At 31.0% G+C, this 20,281-nt stretch overlaps 2 protein-coding genes across 3 annotated transcripts in view; both read left to right on the top strand.

Moving 5' to 3' along the window:
- LOC144847617 (mitogen-activated protein kinase kinase kinase 4-like) overlaps positions 1–20,281 on the top strand; it is a 42,194-nt gene that overhangs the window by 19,733 nt on the left and 2,180 nt on the right. The gene's annotated exons all lie outside the window — the stretch shown is intronic.
- LOC144848201 (uncharacterized) lies at positions 1,275–19,840 on the top strand. The gene is made up of 21 exons (XM_078704913.1): positions 1,275–1,287; positions 1,614–2,147; positions 3,135–3,260; positions 5,441–5,965; positions 6,757–6,919; positions 7,198–7,304; positions 8,236–8,577; positions 10,054–10,211; positions 11,469–11,558; positions 11,731–11,910; positions 12,257–12,502; positions 12,792–12,980; positions 13,479–13,655; positions 13,861–14,136; positions 14,876–14,950; positions 15,165–15,384; positions 15,829–16,092; positions 16,429–16,692; positions 16,901–17,215; positions 17,667–17,953; positions 18,323–19,840. Exons 1-20 carry the CDS (start codon positions 1,275–1,277, stop codon positions 17,942–17,944), a joined length of 4,542 nt encoding a protein of 1,513 aa, XP_078561039.1. The 3' UTR covers positions 17,945–17,953; positions 18,323–19,840.

A 20,281-nucleotide genomic window follows, 5' to 3' on the forward strand; every position in this document is an offset into this window, starting at 1 on the left:
ACATGTAGTAAACTTGGTTAACAGGAGTTGAAGTTGCGGGCTGGAGTATAAAAATTACTTCAATTGTACTGGGGAATATTTTAAACTACATTCTGTTGTGGGTAATATATTTTCTAGTTTTATATTTCCCCAATGGCTGCCCATAAAATTTGATATTAACTTTGGTCCATTATAATTAACTTACTGTACAAAGTGTTTCTGAAGTCACAAACTTAGTTGAAATTAAAAGTCAAATAAGAACCAAGAAAATTTAACAGTGCATTATTATTATATAACAAATTATTAATTGACATAATGTTATTATTTTAAACATTTTATTACACGTCGACATGGAACAAATTAACTGGTCAGTCATCAGCTGTACTTTTTAAAAGTGATCCAGAAGTTTTTTGTTTTTGTTAAAAAGGACTGATCAAAAGCTTTTTATTTTAAATAAATACAGTGTGTGTTTTTTTAACTTTGTATATGCTTTTATTTTATGTCATTAGGCAATGTGGCCAACGATTACCAATAGTAAATGAATCACTATCCTATCAGATAGGTGGTCATCCCCCTGATACAGGGGCTATTTTGTGAACCAGTTTACCGGGGTAACCCTCTACTCTTCTCGAATAATGAACTGGGTTTTTTAAAGTGCGCACAGGTTATAACTGTGTACACTGGACCTACGGTTTATAGTCCTTATCCGAGAAGACATGTTCCACCACCAGAGCTAGGAGCGAGTCGGCCTCGAACCCTTGCCGGTGTTGTTGGCTCTTTAGGTACGGTAAACAGCACCCCTGCATCAGAGTTCCTAAGCTTAGAGTTCCTAAACCAGGGGCCTCAGGCCTCTGCCTTACGCCACTGGATTGTTCTGAATTAGGTTATAGCAAAATGTATAAAAAGTGAATGAGATTTAATTTATTTGTTTTTGTCTACTGTACTTTCATTTTTAAAATCAATTTAATGCAATTATCAATCTTTCAATGAATAAACATAATAATGTGATGAATGCGTTTTATTTCTAAAGTACTGTAGTAAGTTTGTTATTACTGTACATTCAATTGATGCATGGTTATAACTGTATCATATTTTTTTTAAATGCATGTAAAAATTTGTAATCTAAAATTATACTGTGTAATTAAGTATACTACTCAAACATACTGTCCTAGACTCAGAAATAATTTAATCTGATAGGGAATGACATTTCCAAATAGTGCTAAACAAAATTGTTATTTGTTATATTTTTTCAGAAGTAAAGTAAAGACGATAGAAACTAAGTATTATTTGACAAGATGGCTGTATCAGGTACAGTAGATCCTTATTAAAATATGTGCTAGTCAATTTTCAAATCCTGAATTTTAAAATCATATCCATTCTCACAGATTAGAATAACGTAATCATATGGTACTCATTGTACCTCATTCAGACAACAAAAGATGGTGTCTTTTCCTATTACAGTATAATTATAATGTGGTACCTATTTGCTCATAATTTGCATAAATGTACTCCTTATGCTTAGCAACTTGATAGTTACAGTATTGTACAGTAGTAATAAGAATAGAGATTCTGATAACTTGTCAAACATTATTTTGAAAGGTGTTCCTAATGTGTTTTCTTCCTTTTTTTTATAGAAATATCTGAAAATTCTTTTAAGCGGGCTTTAGTATGTTTTTCAATTTGGTATGATGAACGAGACCTCATCAGGAAACTGAAAGTGTTGTATCATGGTTACATTGCAGAAGCTGACTTAGATATAGCCTCTAAAACAATGAACTTGCTGAACAAATTAATTGATTCTGGAGATTTGAGTTCAACAGATCTCACCATTCTGTATGATACCATAAATGCCACTAAACAGTTTGGTATTGTAGACCAACTTAGAGTGTACATTCCTTCTTTTCCTAATGTTAGAAAAATCATTATTACAAGATTCAGCCATCATCAACAAAAGATTCTGAATTTGGGAAATGTACTGATACAGGAGGATGTGAACATGATTGATAATGTGTACAATAGTTCACTCAAGAACTATCAAGATGCATGGAGTCTTATCATGGATTTACAACACAGACAAATTATTTGTGAAGAAGATAGAAATATGGATGAATTTATTGAGACCTTAAAAGTTCTTGGACTTCATAGAGCTGTGCACATTCTTACCAAAGGTATGTCGATGTTGCTTTCTTTAAAGAGCAATTTCTATACATTTTGCAATATTTCATTTTTTTTATGAAGTGTAGTTAAAGTATTGATAGTACAATAAAAAATCATAAAACTAGTTTTTTTATTAAAAAGTTTTCAAAATCTCATGAAAGGTATTTAAGTGGGAGGAAGAAAATAATATACCTTAAGATGTAACAAATGTGTGTATATATTTATATTGTTACTGTATTTAATTTGCTCTAGCAAATAGTCTATTGTAAAGAGTGCAAAAAATATTGTTTTTCTCAACAACCATTATTATTTGTTTGTATGAAAGCTATCACAATACCCATAAATCTAAGAATAAGGGAAAGGAGTGATGTTGGTGAGTAAATGTGATGAACAGCAAAAGTCTGAATGCTACTACTAGTGAATTGATAGATATTCTAAGTGACAAATATAAAGATAGTCTATTACTTGCTGAAAAGGACTCTTCATTTCGTAGTGAAGTGAAGTGTGAATTGCTGTCGTCCAGCGCTTCCCGTCCTGATGTGTAAAGTCCCTAATATTATTATGAGGGTTAACCACTGCCCTTCGGAAAATTTAAAAGATTGTAAACATCTCTGTTTATATTTATTATGACAGTTTTCATGCATTTTTTTGTCAATGACATTCTGATTTTAAATTTGTTGGCAATGTGTCAATAAGTTTGATGGTTGAATTATATCATGTAGTAGAGTGAAACAGTCGTCATCAATGAACACATTATGTAAATATGTTATTATACAGTACTGTATTGCTAAATGTTTTATTATTAAAATGTTTTCAAAATCTCATAAAAGGTATTTAAGTGGGAGGAAGAAAATAATACTGTATACTAAAATATGTAACAAATGTGTGTATAATTATAATTGTTACTGTACTAAATTTACTCTGTCAAACATTCTATTGTAAAGAGTGCAAACAATATTGTTTTTCTCAACAAACATTAATATTTGTTTGTATTAAAGAAATACCCATAAATCTCAAAAGAAGAATGGACTATAAGGAAAGGAGCACTGTTGGTGAAGGGCAACCATCCTTCAGTAAACTTGAAGATTGGAGAGAAAATCTGTTGCATAACTTACGGATGCAGGGTATGAAATTATATAAAACTGATATTATTGATGAATAACATCCTAGCCAAAGTATATGGTACTGTACCTCATTCAGACAAAGACAAAAAGATGGGTTCTTTTTAGTTATCCGCATATAGCAGATAACTCCTTATGTTATTGTATGATATCATTTTCTGTATTTATTCTTCTTTCTTTTTGGCATTTTTGTGGCTTGCGTACAGTATCTCTGAAATGTGTAAGCATAAGATTTCATAACTTTGTCAACATATGGACATTTACATAAAGTTGTGCATCTCCTATTTTTGAAAGACGTCAAAGTTGCGCAACATGACTTGTGCGCGATTTTATGAATGTCATTGATCATAGATTAAAAACCAGTCATTGTTATTTATTGACACTCGCACTGAAAATTTAACTCATATCAAGGGCAAACTTTTTGTGGATTGAAAATGGCGTGTTAGCGCACACGCGCATTTAAAATTTAAAAATGTGCAAAATTAATTTATTACACGTTTTATGACATTTTGCGCATGTCAAAAATTCCCACGCGCATGAAATTTCCTACACGTAAGGTGCGCACGGAGTATGAAAAACATGTTTTTTTCTGTTGAATTATATTTTTCAAGCCTTTCCTAGTAATTTTGACAACAATTGAGACCTTTTCCACCTTAAATAACGCCATACAAACACGTTGAACTAGACAAAACTATGTCTTTTTTTAAACCGTCATAGTTTCTAAAGTAAAGAGTGAAATTTATTTTTACTACATATTCTAGAAGTTGATGAGTTGTAGATATCGGATCATACATCAATAAGGCTAACCAGACATTGTGACGTCATCGTGTGGCCACTCAAATATAAAATATAGGATTTTTGTCTCTTTCGTCATAGCTCATCACATTCAATGAAGCACATCTCCACTTATCCGTTTTCCTATTTACGCCAGATATATTGTCAATCAATTATCTTTCACATGATTTACAATTTTTAGGCTATTGCTCTCTGTAGTTGTAACTTGGCCAGCAGATGCACGTATTACGTAGTTGTGCACAATTAAAATATGGTAGCGTAGCGTAACTACACATGATTTTCTGAAATTCTTAAATTGACTATAAATTCAAAACTAACAACCTTTTTCAAATGAAACTTGGACACACGGATGCTTCGTGTCAAGGGTCATCTTACTGTATCATCAGCAAAATTTTGAACATTGATATTTTTGCGCATACTCGCGCTTTGAAAGTTAAAAATGCTCGAAATAAATTTCTAATCAACTTTCTACACATTTCAGGACATTTTAAGCATTTCACATTTTTCCAAAAATCTCTTTCGTCACATTCAATAGAGCGCATAGCGTGTAAATGTTATCAATTTTCTTCTAATTTTCAATAATGTTATTACTTAAAACATTCTCCTTCGGACACATGAACTTTATTTTTAATTTGAAAATGTCATTATATTCAAACAATTAAATAAACGTGAGTGGTGTAAAATAAAAACTAACAAATCAACTAAAACCGTTTACAATGCCAATACAGTCAACCGTTGACGCTTGTTTAACGATTTTGATCGATGCTACAGTATGCTGTTTGTACAATCGTTGTGGTGCAGCTTACTGTAGGCTAAGCCTAATAAATAGCATCTGTATGTTACGATGCATTGTGCGAAGAGAGATCACTCCGGAGTTTTGGTGTAAAAGGGTAATATAAACAAGCACGCATCTATATTCTACATATCCAAATTTCTTCAACATGTTATTATGTTGGTACTCAGATAATTCCCTTCCAAAATTTTTATCTACGCGTTAAAAAGTTGAATAAAAGGCGGGTCCTGTTATTTTCACCTATGCTGCACTGTATGTAGTATGTATACAGTATATAGTGTATATTGCATATACTTAGACACAAATAGAGAGCATACGAACATTTTATTATCTTCAGTGCGCAATATTCTAGCGTATGACGTGCACATGGTGTTTGTTGTGCTGATAACTAACTCGTCAAAGTGACAAGTTCAAATCTAGTCCTATTAAATATTGTTGGTGGTAACTAGCCTCTATTTGAGCTCTTAATTTGCATTTAATATTAATACTCTTCATGCATATATAGCATTATATGGTGTGATAGTAGAAATAGAGATTCCTATAAATAGTCAAACAATATTTTGAAAGGTGTTTTTAATGCATTTTCTTTTCCTAGAAAAATCTTTTCGGCAGGCTTTAAAACATTTTTCAAATTGGTATGAGATTCGAGGACTCACCAGAAAACTGAAAGTTTTGTATCAAGGTTACATTTCAGTAGCTGCCTTAGATAAAGCCTCTACAACAATGGAATTGATGAATATGTTATGTGATTCTGGAGATCTGAGTTCAACTGATCTCACCATTCTCTATGATACCATAAAGGTCACTAAACAGTTTGGTGTTGTAGATCAACTTCGAAATCACATTTCATCTTTTCCTGATGTTAAACAAATCATCATTTCAAAATTCAGCCATCATCAACAAAAGATTCTGAATTTGGGAAATGTACTGATACAGGAGGATGTGAAAACAATTGATTGTATGTACAATGATCCACCCAAGTACTATCATGATGCATGGAGTCTTCTCATGGATTTACATCACCAACAAATTATTTGTGATGATGATGGAAAGATGGATGAATTTATTTGGACCTTAAAACGTCTTGAACTACATAGAGCTGCGGAAATTCTTACCAAAGGTATGTCAATGTTGCTTTCTTTAAGAGCAATTTCTATACGTTTTGCAATATTTAATTATTTTTTATAAAGTGTAGTACAATAAAAAATCATAAAACTAGTTTTTTTATTTAAAAGTTTTCAAAATCTCATGAAAGGTATTTAAGTGGAAGGAAGAAAATAATATACCTTAAGATGTAACAAATGTGTGTATATTTATATTGTTACTGTATTTAATTTGCTCTAGCAAACAGTCTATTGTAAAGAGTGCAAAAAATATTGTTTTTCTCAACAACCATTATTATTTGTTTGTATGTCCAAATACCAGTAACTCTCAAAAGAAGGAGTGATGTTGGTGAGTAAATGTGATGAACAGCAAAAGTCTGAATGCTACTACTAGTGAATTGATCGGTATTCTAAGTGACAAATATAAAGATAGTCTATTACTTGCTGAAAAGGACTCTTCATTTCGTAGTGAAGTGTGAATTGCCATCATCCAGCACTTCCCGTCCTGATGTGTAAAGTCCCCAATATTATTATGAGGTCAACCGCTGCCCTTTGAGATTTAATTGGTTATAAAATTTGAAAGTTTGTAAACGTCTCTGTTTATATTTATTATGACAGTTTTCATGCATTTTTTTGTCAATAACATTCTTATTTTAAATTTGTTGGCAAAGTGTCAATCTTAAGTTTGATGGTTGAATTATATCATGGAATAGAGTAAAGCAGTCAACATAAATGAAAAAATTATAGTGATATGTAATTATACTGTATTGCTAAATGTGTGCTAATTGTTTCTATTTATGTTTCCAAGAATCCACTCCAGCAGAAATACTTTCACGAGGACCAGAAGCATTAAAAGCATTTAATGAAGCTCTGAAGGAAGGGAAAACTGAAGTTAAGCAAGGCAGAATTTTTTTTGTAGGTCTTGAAAGAGTTGGAAAAACTTCTACTATCAATTCTCTGTTACGGAAAGAGTAAGCATCTCTCAAATTATATTTATTTACAAAGACATAAGCTTAATTTTGAAGTATTTCAAGACAATGATAATTAAGTGGTAGAAAGATAAAATTGGAGGTCTGTTAACTTGTAGCCCAAATCAAAGGTGGTAAACAGTTCATATGTTGCTGTAATTAATGTATAATTTTTATGGTTTCTCTCCTACTGTACTGTTAATTAAATTTTAAAATGAAAGCATTGCATACAGTAGTTTAAATTATAATACTTTTCATGTAAACATTTTTGTTTTGGATAGTTTTAATGCTAAGCAAGAAATAACTGATGCCATAGCAACAACAAAGCTTGTGTGCACTCAAGATGCTGCTGATGAAACAATATTGGAGGAAAAATCACAAGATACTTGTAAGTGTGCAGTAGTCAAATACCTTGTTGTTCTATCTAATCATTGCAATTAGTGACTCTCATCATAAGTGAACTTTTTTTGGGTGTGCAATTATTATATTTTTTTAGTATAGTTTACCTCCTGTAAAGATTGATTCCCACGTGAACGCAAAAAAAACAACGTACACAAAGCAAGTGACAGTTTGGATTGGTCACATCCTTGCATTGCATCCTTTTGACAATGTAAAATTGCTTTAAAATTCTCTAAGAATATTGTTGAATCAAGACCTGATGATTTTTAACTGCATTATAACACTCTAGGCCGATCTTCCAAAGTCATAGGCTATAGAAACATTTTGGCTATATAACCGATATTGCCTTTTTAACAGTTGTATTATAACATTTTAGATCCTCCTTGAGAAAAATATCTCTCTGGACTGTATTTATGAAATAATTGCTTTGAAAGATCTCAAATGAAAGATCTAAGCAGGCAATTTCTGTATAATATCACGGCATTGTCACTACTTTACTAGGCTATCACAGGGGCGGATTTATGATTTTGATAAAGAGGGGGCCGATATGGGTAAATATACGTCTTTTTTTTTCTAGATGCCCGGAGATAGCATCTGAGTCGTTTTCACCGGTCGATTCTTGTCATATAGTTATATGAATATAGTGCATTTTAGATTAGACTTTATTTAATATAAAGGCTGTTTTCCTGTCAACGTAACGTTATGACAAGGTGCGTTGAGTTGCATTGAATTTTCACATGGTTAAAGTTGAAAATAAATAACGATAACGATGATCGAGCTCCAAACCCCCTCCCACCCCAAGTCCGCCCCTGTATCATGAAGTTGATTAATGAACAATAAAGAGTGCTTTTCTTTTGTATGCAACAAAACATACTTCTGTATGGAACATTAAGACACTATTTTTTTTTTAATAATTGAAGCTTGTGACCTTTTTGAGAATGCTATCGCAGACGAAATAGTGAAAGTTTTAGAGAGTAAGAGACTGAGAGAAGCATCAATAAAAGCAGCGTCTGATTCTGATAATTCTGACATAGGAGAAACATCTATAAAACCACTGTTAGAGAGTGAACCCCAAAGGGAATATAAAGTAGACGTAGCATCAACAGCTGCAGCAGCTTCTAATTCTGACATAGAACCAGTGTTACTGTTAGAGAGTGAACCTCAGAGGGAATATAAAGTAGAAGTAGCAAAAAAGTCCAATCGGGGATCCAAGCGAAAAAAAAAGGGAAAACATAAAGATACGTCAAAACGTACAAAACAAGGTAAGCATTTAGCATCCTACAATTCATGTAGACTATAAAGTTAATGGTACAGTCCTATGAACACAGTAGAAGAGAGTAACTATAACATTTCAAGAAATAATTCTGGAATAAAATAGATTTATTTTTCCCTTATGACAAATTAGGTTATATCATGGATAAAAATAACATAAGAATACGTATCAACGGTGACATTAAAAGATTTTCCAATGTGCTAGCCTATGCTAAACAGTACTGCTACATATCCTTTTGCTCTTTTATCCATGGTTATATGCATTGATTTTGTCAGAATAATATATTGATTGATCATTTGATTTCATAATAGCAAAATTCCATATCCAAAAAATAACAATGCAAAGAAAAACGAAAATCACACTAAAATAGGATTTTCTCCCATTCAGTAACAATTATGTTTTCCCCTTGATTCGATCTTGGTACTACAAATACTATAGCCAGTATCACTTCACATCGAGCCACCCACAATAAAACCTGAAGAAAGATCCTCCGTGCATTTGCTATGTGCAGATATTAGATTATTACATACCGCAATAATTTTTACTAGATGCATACATTATGGCCTACATTACTGAATGGGTAAAATAAATTATTATTTCTGTTTGTTACGCTTCCCTGCACAGCATTTTTTGTCATCGATCGAACATGTCTTATTTTACAATTAAGCATATTTCTTAACATTCTGTTTGCCTTACATGTGCATAGCCTGTCACTTTTAACATGCTCGTATATAACGCTATTTCAAGTTGAAAAGTGAATAAAATAGGATAAAATTGTTAACGAAAAGGTTGTAAAACAAAAATCGTGTAAAAATGCTTGCACTTGTAGCAATATTTGAAATGCTTTAAAATGCCTAAAACATACTCTAATTTTAGTTGAAAATGAATTTGACAATTGTAAAAATTGTTAGCATGCTTATACATGCGTTATATGTACTATGCACATGCAGTAATTTATATGGGCAATAGAGAGATCTTTTAAATCCGATATTTATTATAATTTATGAATTCTAATATATTAATTCACAAACAATAATTAAGCAGGTTGCTTTGAAGAATAAAAAATAGGTTTTAAAAATGAATAGAAGAAAAACAAATGCAAACTATCTGTATTTCCTGGTGAACAGGTCAAAATTTTATAACATCCGTACATTATGAACGTAACCACACAGATTTAATTAATTTAAGTGGGGGAAACAATATTGTTAGAAGGGCATTTCTTGTTTTGTTGGTTACTTTGCATTGCATCAGATTTCTTTCCGAGTGAAGCCACTTACACTATATGAGTGGCTTTTGGCTGCAGGCAGGAGCTTGGAGAGGAGATGCAGGCACAAACAAGTACATTTTCAAGCACTGATTGATATTGGAAGTGACCATGACCTTTTTCAGGCAACCTTCAATCTCAAAATTAAATGTATTTTAGAATTAGAATTAACAATCAACATTTTTGTATTAATTTCATCAGAGAAAAAGACAAAAATGCCTAAAAACATCCAAAAAACTTTGGAAGAAAAACTTAAAAAAAGAGGAGAGATAATGTTTGACTCAAAGGTGACAAGCAAAGAATTTGTTATGAATATCTGGGACTTTGGAGGCGAACCAATCTATCACGTGATGCAGCAGGTAAATTAATCAAGTTTGCTTAAATAAATTTTACTTTGTTTTTGTGAGGTAGAGGTTTCCAGTACAATATATAGATATAAAGATATACAAAGGCCTAAAATAGTATAAGAACAAAAAAGTAAATATATGAAAAACACAACTATTTGGATTAGTGGACTCAAAATGAACAAGTCAGCTGATGGGCAACAAATTGTACTTGTTTTGTTTTACCAACTGATGACATCTAAACAAGTCACACAATTTATCAACAATTTAAACACCTTTTGTTATTGAATATTGTTGGAAAATTCGAAAATAAAAATCTATACACTTTATTAGTATACCATAAAAAACAAATCAACGAAATATGAACATTTTGATTTTGAATTGAATTTTGAAATTATCTAAACAATACAAATTTTAAACAACAACAAATAGCTTGATTGTGCCAAAAAAATGTGGGAAAGTGTAAAAATTCATTGGTGTTTGATGAGAATAAAATTAGTAGTTGAATAAATAGTTAAACATACAAAAATGATACATAAAAGTATATTTCTCCTCACTAATTTGTTGAAAAATAAATATGGTAGACTCAAGGCCCTTTTGCACTAGGATGATAATGATTGACGATAACAAAAGTAATGCATTTTTCTACATAAAACAAAGGAAATCTAAAAAGTTTTCATCCTAGAACTACAGGATAACCATCTATGCTACCTTTGATGAAAATAACATTTTCACTAGTCCAATCAAATGACCTGATCAATAAGAGCATAGTTATGACTATGATAAGAGCAATATTACCGTGATGATTATCGATTTTATTGATCTTATTGATTGGATTTTTTATTGGATTTTAAAAAATACTATCCTATAGTTTTAGAACGAAAAATTTTTTAATTTCCTTTGGTTTTAAATAACAAAAAAATTAAAAAAAAACAAAAATTTATCAGCCTTAAAACAACATCATATTCACACCATGTGCCATGAAAATGTGCTAAAAGAATCTTGAAAATAATAGGTTTTTAATAAGAATCACAGGCATTTGATTTGAACTTAACTTACTCTATTTGTACTATTAAATCATGAGTACAACAGAAGGCTCAAGCCAAGTTAATTTTTATATCCCAAAAAATAGAAATAAAATAAACATAGAACAACTTATTTTGATTTAACCATTGAGAGCCCAGGATATTCAATGGGCAGAACTCATATGACATGTGTGTTATTTATTATTCAGCTATTAATTTCATTATTTTAATTGTCAATGTCTCTCAGATCTTTATGGTATCTTTTGCTGTTGTCTGTGTAGTATTCAACCTGTGTGATGATCTTGATGCCCCAGCAAAGGTTTTGAATCCAACAACTGTAAGAATTCCAATGTATATTTTTATCTCACAGTTAAGTTTCTTTATAAACTAGTTTATTAATATTACATATTTAGAAAACCAAAGCAGAAGGTAATTTGTCAATTCTCTTAATAAAAGAATTGAAAGATAAAAATATTTTTAAAAAGGTTTCTATGAAATGTTGCATTTAGGGTGAGGTGTATGATCATCGAATGACAAATCTTGAGTTCATTCTTCTTTGGATTCAGTCTTCATACACAAACAGTAGACCTGACGCAAAGACAAATGATGGTCAGCCTTGTCCTCCTATATTTCTGATTGGTACACATTTTAATAGCCTTAAAGGAACCGAAGCAGAAAAGAAACAAAGGGTATAGTATAGTATATAAACAATTTAAAAATGCACTGTGATATAAATAATTAACCTTGGTGCTCCACTTTCATTATATTATTTTGATGTAATGTCTTGCACATGCGCTAGGTGTACACTGGACCTATGGTTTATAGTCCTTATCCAAGAAGACTTGTTCTACCACCAGAACTATGGAGCAAGTGAGCCTCAAACCCTTGCCGATGTTATGGCTACGTAATTAGGATTCCACTGTCTTAACTGCTCGGCCACTCACTAACATTTATTTAACAGTTATTGTCAGTGCATATTTTATGTGTACAGTAGTGTACAGATACAGATGTACAGCAGATGAATCTTTATTTCAGGTTGCACAAATAAAGGATCAAATCTGGCAGGCCCTGGCAGGCAAACCATTTGCTGCTCTTGTGCGCTCAACTATCTTTACCATTGAAAACAGTTTGCCATTTTCAAGGAGCAATGCTTGTGACATCATAGAAGAAATACTTGATTTATCAAGGAAAATGATTCAAATTTTACCAATAAAATGGCTGCAAATCCAGCAGGAAATTCAAAAGTTAAAGAAGAAACACATCTATCTACCAACTAAGCAGGTATAAACATGTTTAAAAACTAATTTAAATCAAAATATGTAAATAATATGAAACCTGCTTTCTTAAAATGAATATGACCTCAATTGCATACTTAATTATATTCTCAGTAAGCAGTACTGTCATTCAGTATATTGCAAATTTAAGTACGACGAGAACTACTAATTATTCAATAGATAAACATTAAATATACAGATTGGAAGAAAAATTAAGTGAAAAATGAGTAAAAAAACTCATTTTCAGATTTATTTTTTTTAAATAAATGTTGTAATAAAACTTTTTTGTCCATCAGATATTTGATTTAGTTGTCAGCTTAGAAGTAATACATAACCAAGATGTTCTGCTTCAGTATTTACATGACATTGGTGAGATTCTCTATTATCCAGATGACAAGGCCCTAAAGGATATAGTAGTCTTAAATTTGATACTTTTAGTTGACATGTTTAAAACAGTCATCACTGTTGAAGATCCAAAGCTTCAGGTTAGCAAATATATGTTGTATAGTAAGTAAATGGTTAAACATTTGCATATTTGTGCGATTTGAAAGTAGTATTAGTTTTTGCATTTTTACCTCAGAAAATCTTTGTTTTACTACCTTTGTATTATATGTACCAAGTATCTTCATTAAAATGAGTGACACAGTAAATTAAATTAGTATACTGTTATTAACAATTCCCATTAATGTCTATGACAAATTAAAAGTCAACTGTTGAAAAATTGAATGAAAATTTAAAATTTATTTGCATAGAATTAGTGTTGTATTTTGTTAAAAAAAACCTTTTGCAATTTTTATTAAGAACTGATTTTCATATTAATGAAATTGATATTTAAATGGGGTTCTTTTATAAGAATTTTCTTCTTGAATTTTCACATTTTTCTTTGTTTAAATCAGTAAATTTAATTTTAAATTGTTATTGTTCAAAGAAAGTAAAAGACGTTGTCATTGTCAAACTCAATTTGTTATAAATTTTAAATATAGACAGCAGCTTTGAGAGATGCTTGGATAAAGCTGAACACTGGTATTTTAGAGGAACATCTGTTGAGGCATCTATGGGAGAAGGTGGAGTTCTGTGATTCATCAGATGATAAAACATTTAACTTCTTTGTGTCCCTCATGGAAAAGTTTGGTTTACTGTGTGAAAAAAAGCATACAAAGGTATGAAGACAAGAAAATCATAAAAAGTTTAAAATTGTTTTTTTTTTAAATAGTTTTAAATAAGGTTACAGACACATTTCAAAATATCTTTTGTAGTTTTCTTTATCCCTTTACTTGGTAAAAAAACCATCTAAATTTTTATTTTATATAAAAAATTGACTGAAAATGAACAAAATTCCCTTTTTTCACTTGTTTTTTTTAATAGGACAAGAGAAGAATTTTCTATGTTCTTTCACGCTTGAAACCTGAAGCCTCAGCACCACCTAAATATGACAGAGAGCGTGCCGTTTCTCTTTTTCATGATTTCGGTAGCTACCTTACAGATGATCTGTTTCAACGTGCTGCAACTAAATTTGTTGAGAAATTCCAAATGGATTATTATGAACCTCAACTATCTTTTGAGCACGTACAGTTGAATATTGATAGACATCATCAAGTCATTCTGTATGTGGCTACCATTAGACAGCACCGTATGTTACAGGTAGATTTTTTTCATTTAATAGGTAGCAGCAAAAGCCTAGAACATAAATTAATTGGCATTAGTAAAAAATAGAAACAAAAGGATTCAGTACTTCATTATGTTTATAACTATAAATATACATTCAATTTGATTTTTCTGTACATTACAATGTACATTTATGTACCTGCAAAGAATAATTAATACAAATAATTTATTATGTATGTTGCAATGTATTTGTTTACATCGATCCATTGATATTTCTGCCTCCATTCTGGTTCGGACACAAAGTATTTTGCCAAAGCCACCACCTCCCCCTCGTGAGTCTTTTGACGAGGCAAATTTATTTCACTGGCACTCCTAGATGGCAGGAAATATTACTCTCGCATGTAAAATTCATGATAAATGGTACCTCTAGTTGGCCGGAAATGACACTCCCATAGCGTGCTAGAATCGGCAAAACAATTGTATTTTGCGTTTAATGGAAACGTCAAGGGGAAGTCCCCGAAAATAATGTACTTCTGGTACGGTAAATGATGTAAATATTATTAGATTGTATGTTACTCTTTTGTTTGTTAATCTGGAATTCAACGTTGTTTTCATAATTCTTGAATTTATTTAATTTAAAAATGTCTTTTTTGGAGGGGAAAATTGTACTGATCCACCAACCAATGGCAAGAAAATTCAGCGCAGCTCGACCTTTCTCCTTTTATAAATGCTCACAACATCATTTAATTGTAATTTTTTTTGTTTCTTATTGCAGACAACAATAGTCCGAACAAAAATCCTTAATGTGGAGTCTGCAGAAGATAAGCCAGAACCTTCTGTCTGTAAGAAAGTAGGTTTCTTTCTCAAAAATATTTATATTTAAAAATCACCAACACAGCTTTAGGATACCTATAATATTTTTAATAATATTGATATAATCTTTTTTGTAATGCCTTAATTGTATTTATATTGATGGTCATATGTTTTTTTAAATAACCTAATTATTTTACAATGTATTGATTAGATGCCTATTTTGCGTCTATTAATTCTATAATGTTTTCTAGGTGCTAAGCTTCCTTCAAACTGAATTAAAAGTGTTCAGTCAGAGTAATGTACGAGGTCTTAAAGCTAAGATGTACATCCCTTGTGCATGTAGTCCAAACATTGAAAATGCTCATCTGCATATTATTAGCAAGTTTGACCAAGCTGTATTGCCTTGTGGAGGCAATGCAATGGATGTGACTCATTACTGTAGATTGTTTGCTGATAGTGCAGTACCGCAAGGTAAATGCATTGCTTGTCTTTACCCTTGATTGGGGACGTCACAGAAACTGACAATATAAGTTTCACAGTGCATGATAATACTGTAGTTTAAAACTCACATAATAGTTGACAACAAAATAATGTATCAGTTTTGGATAAAAGGGTTTACATGAAATCTAGATAAGAGAATGAAAGCATTGCATGGGGTGTGCGTGTGTGTGTGTTTATATGGTATATCAAAGATAGATTTTACTTCAAATATAAGACCATTCAAACAAACAATTTTGTTTAGGAAGTTGGGGAAAAATACAAATACATATTGTAATATAAAACAAACATAAAAAGTGAGGCAAAGCCATCATGATTCTCTTCATAATAAAGCATCATTCAAGTTTTGTTCAAAACTTTAAACCAATTTGTTATAGTCTCCATGGTACAACATGATCTCTTATTTACTATTCATAGGGTGTGTAGATGACTTGACAATTCAAAGAGTATGTGAGGAAATGGACGACAACTGGAGACAATTTGGTGTTCGGTTAGGATTTAGTTATACAGTGACAAAAGAGTTTGGTAATGAAAAGTTTGAAGCTACTGAGAAAATGATGCATCATTGGAGGAAAAAAACTACAAGTAGTAAACAAAATCAACTTGAAGTATTGCACAAGGCTCTAACAGAACATGGCCTAACAAACCTTGCTGATTGGCTATTTGGTGAAACAAAAGCAAGTATGTATTATGGTTATAAAATGTTATGATTCCAATATTTCAATTTAATGCAAGGTAAATACATTGCATGGTGTGTGTGTGTGTATATATAGGGTATATCAAAAATAGATTTTACTTCAAATAGTAGTAAATATAAGCAAGCAATTTTGTTCAGGAAGTTGGGAAAAAATACAAAATACATATTGTAATATAAAACAAATAAAAAAGTGAGGCAAGCCATCACGATTCTCTTTCTTCATAATATAGCAGCATTCAAGTTTTGTTCAAAATTTGTCTAACTTTAAACCGATTTATAGTCACCATGATACAACATGATCTCTTATTTACTATTCATAGGGTGTGTAGATGACTTGACAATTCAAAGAGTATGCGAGGAAATGGATGACAACTGGAGACAATTTGGTGTTCGGTTAGGAATCAGTTATACAGTGACAAAAGAGTTTGGTAATGAAAAGTTTGAAGCTACTGAGAAAATGATGCATCATTGGAAGAAAGAAACTACAAGTAGTAAACAAAATCAACTTGCAGTATTGCACAAGGCTCTAACAGAACATGGCCTAACAAACCTTGCTGATTGGCTATTTGGTGAAACAAAAGCAAGTATGTATTATGGTTATAAAATGTTATGATTCCAATATTTCAATTTACATAAAATTATAAACATGCTTCCCAGGATTATAAGTCCACTAAAAACCTTTATCCTGCTGATGTTTTAATCAAATTTTTCACAACTGGCACTTTTTATTGAAAAAAAATCCAATCACTTACATTATTTGTTTTCATTTTTCTTTTCTTCTGACTTTGGCAGACGGCTTTAAAGACCAAGACCTCTTATTCATCTGCAATCATTTAGGCTCGGAATGGAGAAGACTAGCAGTGCGACTTGGCATTAAATGGATAGATATCGATAAAATCACAGACACAAATAGAAACATCAAAGTCAGCATGATGGATGCCCTGGTTTCTTGGAGAGATAGATGTTCAAATCAACTTCCTACAATGATCAGGGCTTTAAGACAACAAGAACTTAATAGGTTAGCTTGCAACCTGTGCAGAAGACATGCCTACAAAGAGGATAAGAGTTTTGAAGAAGTCACAGTATTTCAAGACCAATCAAAAAATGGTTAGATAATACTGGGTACTTGTTATAGTATCTATACATTTTGAATTATAATACCTTGTATTCTTGCAATTGATTAAATGGTGATAATTAACCCGCTCTAATGCACGTTCAGCTTTTTGTAAACATTTTAAGAATTTTCTCACCATCCATTCATTATTTGTATAATAATACAATTTTACTGTGTCAGCTTTCTTGTACTACAGTATCACAATTATTTAGAGAGTGAATATAAATTTCAATTTGTAACATTTATTTTAACCATCAATAAAAATGAATATAAATATAGATTACACTATTAATGTTGGTAAATAATTTAAGGTACGATTGCAAACCAATCATAATTTTGAAATTAAAAAAAAAACAAATTCCAATCAAATGTCATTTGAAGTAGGCATATAGAAAAAACATCTAGTCCACTTTATTGTTAGAGTAAACTTCATTTATTTCACAGGATGCTTAACAGACTTACATCTTTTAACAATTTCTGAGATGATGGATGAGAATTGGATGGAATTTTGCATCAGACTTGAAATTCCTAGACAGAAATTGGTACAGAATATAGGAAAATGTTCAATGGAAATTGTAAACGCAACTATGCTTTCTCTGGTTCAATGGAGAGACAAGCAGAATAATGATGTGGACCAGTGGCAAACAGTAAAAGAAGTCTTGAGGAAAGTTGGAAGAAAGGATATTGTAGACAGTCTAGAAGCTATGAAAGACATGTTTTGAACAATAATGGTACAGTATCAAGTTCGTAGAGATGGTATTGAAAGTTATCTGATTATACAACTTGGAAACATTCCTTTAAAATTTCGTTAAAGATGTATTTTAACCTCAAAACATGAAAAATAAAGATGAATCAAATTAAACTTTGAATAGGCTATTTTGTAGTTTTAATAAATTAAAAAATATTGACTTGTTTTTATAGAACAAGTTTGCTAAATTCTTTATTATTTGACCTTCATTTTAAGAGAAATTATGTTTTTTTCCATCATAATTTCTGTTATTTAATGTATGTACATTTTACCAAATATTATATTTGCAATTCATGCCTGTACCTGAGCATTAAAATGGCCTATTTAACATTTTTTAATATTTTTTTTTTAGAGAGACAACATGTCAACATTTCAATTTGATTGAAACTGAAAAAAAGCTTCAGTTGACATGTTTTGGGATTCTACGACTGAACCACAGAATAACTGAACATGTACACACGTACAGCTGGCATATTATACACTTTGAATGTCAACTAGGCAGTGGCATTGTGAACCCACTACACCACGTCTGTGGAGTTCTGTACGACAACTGCATACACATCTTATAGCAAAAACACAACAGAACTGACTCCAGTGATGCTTATATAATATTGACCTTATTTCAAGTGATTTATCAATTCATGTTTTTATAATGTATATATATTTGTAAATTTGATTGTGGACAAACTACTACAGTAGGTTGCTCGTTGATCTACGATCTGAAAGTGTGCCAATAGTTTATGGTGAAAAAATAAAAATAGCTAAAAGCAGAAGGAAAGAATTAAAATCAAGCACAGGCAATATGATGACGGTATTTCAAGAAATGGCCACATTAAAAAAGAGATGTCCATCATAATTGTGTAAATTAAATAGGGACTTCCAGCTGGTTTTTAAACTGTAAAAGATAAAATGACTAACCTGCATCTCTTTGTTTAACGGTAGTCAATAATATAAAGAATGCTGTTTGTTGGAACACCTTGGTATTTTAATCCATGATTTCAAATTTGATCCCACTATGCTGTATAGTTAAGAATCAGAATATACATCTGTAATAATATTCAATCATGTACCAAGTATATAACAAGTATACCACTATAAATCTAGTGTTCCACAGTCTTAGGGCTCTTTTGTATTATATATTATATAATATTATGTAAGCTTATATTTTTCCAAGCTTATTCAGCAGGTAAACATTCCTAATGATTTGTTAGCCAAATATCTCGATACATTCTGTGGTAATTAGAGGTTTGTGAATTTAGACACAAATTGATGATAATAATTATATTTAGATTTGAACTCGTTACTAGGATGAGTTCGGTCATTTGTACAAAATGATGTGTACAGAACCTAATCCTGGCCACATGATGAAATCCAACATATAATAGGCCAAATTTTAAATTCATATCTCAACTCATTAACTTCCATGAAAAGTAATAAGTACACTGTGGAATATGTATACATTTATTAATCAACACAGACAATGATTTCCATACAATTTATTTGTTTTTTTTGTTTCTTTTTTTGGCATTAATCATTTTGTGTACAAAAAATGGAATATCAAATTTAATCAAAACATGAAAAGATGCAGAAAATGTGTTTTTATTAAAATTTTAACTGAATTTTAAAAAACAGCCGAGATTTTAAAATGTACTATTATATTATATAAAATCAATAATAATAAAATTGTAAATCAATGTGACAGATAAAAAAGCAGGTTAAAGCTTTTAATATTTGTAGACAATGTATTATTAATGCTGGTTTAGTACAGAATGAATGATTATCATTTTTTAGACAATGTCTAAAATCTCCAATGAGGAATGTAACAAAAAATGAAGTCTTGATTTTGTTTGTTTTTATATTTTAGCCAGTGTATCCTTGAATAAATTAAGTAGTATGTAAAATAATATTTATCTTATCTTTATCTCTTTTATTTGTGTGCATCTGAAACAAAAACCATCGAAGTTGATACATAAATAATAATATTTAATTATAAATCATTCAGATACCAAATGTCATGAATTGCTGTAGTGAAGCAAACGGAGGAGAGGAACAGCAATTCATGACATTTGGTATCTGAGCTTCATGGATGGCTCCTTTCCCGCTTTTTTTCCTTTGAAGCTGACTGCTAGTTCTGTTTAGAACCATGCAATAGTGATGTTAATGTGAACATATAAAAATAGAAATGCTTTTTTTTCCCTAGAATTTTTGGCTGTGTTAACAAAGTTTAAACACTATTTCTCTTCAATTTAACCCAATTATAATGCAGGGCCGTACGCAGGATTTTTATTTGGGTGGGTGTGGATTAATATTT

This window comes from Antedon bifida, chromosome 7 (assembly GCF_963402885.1).
Source record: "Antedon bifida chromosome 7, ecAntBifi1.1, whole genome shotgun sequence".
NCBI classification, from domain to species: Eukaryota; Metazoa; Echinodermata; class Crinoidea; order Comatulida; family Antedonidae; genus Antedon; species Antedon bifida.